At 32.6% G+C, this 2401-nt stretch overlaps 1 protein-coding gene across 1 annotated transcript; it reads right to left on the bottom strand.

Moving 5' to 3' along the window:
- Positions 1-700: 700 nt before the first annotated feature.
- On the bottom strand, positions 701-1985 carry LOC101488840 (nicotinamidase 2-like). The gene is made up of 2 exons (XM_004513339.4): positions 1608-1985; positions 701-1157 (listed from the first exon to the last, which is right to left on the bottom strand). The coding sequence occupies exons 1-2, from the start codon at positions 1924-1926 to the stop codon at positions 862-864; spliced, it is 615 nt and encodes a 204-aa protein (XP_004513396.1). The 5' UTR covers positions 1927-1985; the 3' UTR covers positions 701-861.
- Between the last annotated feature and the right edge of the window lie 416 nt (positions 1986-2401).

Raw genomic sequence — 2401 nt, forward strand, 5'->3', positions numbered from 1 at the left:
GGTTTTCTACGGTGCAGTGGAACTCCGACACAGTGAATCTGAGCTGTTTTATCCTGGGGACTTCGTGGTTGATAGTCTGTCTTGCACAATTTGGGCAGTGCCGCGAAACGTCTTAAAGAGAGCGACCTAGTCCGCGACTCAACCCAGTAATATCTTCGGTGACATAAATTGTGAATTTTAAATAGTTTTTGAAACTCAAAATCCAACATTTAATACCTGAACTTTTTGATGGAGATGTAGTGTCTTAGCACATTTAAGATATGATGTAGAAATTTCAATAAATAACTACGAATTGAAGCTCCAATTTTTTTTTTAAAGTCAAACAATAACTAATTATATTAAAAATGCTACCGCAAAGTACAAAATTCATTAAAAATAGAAAGAATTATATGATGATAGTTACACAACACTTAAATCAACAGATGCATTGTAAACATACATCACCAAAAACTCAAGACTTCAAATAACCTAAACATCCAACTGAATTAACACATCATTGGCTTAGATCACAAGTATATGTAGTCTTAAACCATGACCATATCATGTCAAACATTTAACGGATTCAACAAGAGGTATATCATGACATTCTTGTTGGAAGAAAAAAATTGTGAAGTTTCTTATCTTCTAAATTGCCCAAATACAACACATCCAAATAACTCCAAGTTTCTCAAAACAATACTTATCGTGTTTGATGTTCGTGTCACATATAACAAAAAATTTACATTGCATATAATGTCCACACATTATATTTTACTGATATCATGTCACACATATATAACAAGTATAATGTTCCAGAAATTCAGTTACAACAAAACACTAATTACACTATAAAATTTATCACCCAAGATTGAGTTTTTGGTTTTAATTAGGGATAAGGGCTTGTTTGAGCCTGTGACAATCAATAAAGTAAGCAAAACCATAAGCCATGTTTTTCAAAGTAGCCTCATGAAGATCTATATCAGAGGTAGCAGTTGCATCAATGGAGAAGAACACCCTAAACCCTCTAATAAAAGCCTCACGCGCCGTCGTCTCACAGCACAAGTTAGTCATGACGCCCGTCACTATAACCTCATCCACGCCCATCTCCACCAGTTTTTCTTCCAAACCCGTCTTCCTAAACGCGCTGTATGTACTCTTTTCCACCACCGTGTCCCCACCTAATAACCACATTTATCATTCCATCAATGTGTCACACTACACATTCTCTACCATGACATGATGCAAGAGTTGTGATGACTATTAAATCTAGAGAGATAAATTGTAGGGGATCAAAGTCCACCGTGTGTATATGGTAAAAATAAAATCTATAGGATATTTACAATTTTGTAAGAGTTCGATCCTGAACAAAACATTAATCGACCGACCAAATTTCCTATTATTAGAATTACTTTTCCCACAAATTGAGAGTTAAAGAAAAAATAGATACTCTAACATTAAACTTTGTTTACACAATCATCAAATTAGATATCATATCACATCCTAAATGTTTGTTGAGACTCAATTGAAAGAAGGCGTAAAATATATATTATAATTTCGATGTATAGTTATTAAAATCATTTTGTAAATAAATGTGGTGAGATTTGTAAAGTAGAATTGTTGTTGCTCACTGTTGCGGTCCAACGCCGTCATGAGCTGAGCCTCTTCGGTACCGTCGACAATGAGATCTCCAAACCACCACTCCTCTAGCATGCCGTGGTCGGAAGGAGACTTGTGGCGGTGGCGCGTGAATATCACGGGAATGGAAGCGCGTCTGCAGAGGGTAATGGTGGTGTTGAGGTTGTGAAGAATTGAGGATCCCATGGAAGAGAAGTAGTTCTGCATGTCGATGACTAAAAGTGCACATGATTTAGGGTTTGGGTTTCGATTCCTTACCTCGTACTTCTCATATGACGATGATGAACTCCACTTTTTGTGAGAACTAGACATTGATTTTTTATGTTGGAAACGAGGAGGATCAGATAGCTCTCAAGAATTGATTATTACTATATGACTTTTTTTTTTTTAATTTATATAAGAAAACCACTTTCTTTTTAATATACCATTTTCTTTTTTTATTAAAAAAAAATACCATCATTATTTTATATAAGCAACATAAACAATCTTTATATTTATTAAAAAATTGAGATTAATTTGTATACTATGTTATTATAAAATGTTTTACACTATCGATAAATCACAATAATTCGCACTATAACTTTAAAAATATTTATAATTAAAATTAAATATTTTAATAATTTAATAGTTATAATTTATAGACAATTAAAAAAATTTATTCACAAAAAGTAAAATTAAAATTAATAAATCTTAAAATTAAGTATATGCATTTACAGAGGTGGACAATTAAGACTGAAATTCTATTATAGAGACAAAATGAAATGATAGATAATGACAACACATTTTT

Source organism: Cicer arietinum, chromosome 6 (genome assembly GCF_000331145.2).
Source record: "Cicer arietinum cultivar CDC Frontier isolate Library 1 chromosome 6, Cicar.CDCFrontier_v2.0, whole genome shotgun sequence".
Taxonomy (NCBI): domain Eukaryota; kingdom Viridiplantae; phylum Streptophyta; class Magnoliopsida; order Fabales; family Fabaceae; genus Cicer; species Cicer arietinum.

Excerpts from the sequence above, each read along its gene's own strand:
- LOC101488840 (XM_004513339.4), bottom strand. The coding sequence starts at position 1,926 with ATGTCTAGTTCTCACAAAAAGTGGAGTTCATCATCGTCATATGAGAAG. Across the intron at positions 1,158-1,607 it reads GACGGCGTTGGACCGCAACA|GTGGGGACACGGTGGTGGAA; the intron begins GTGAGCAACAAC and ends TGTGGTTATTAG.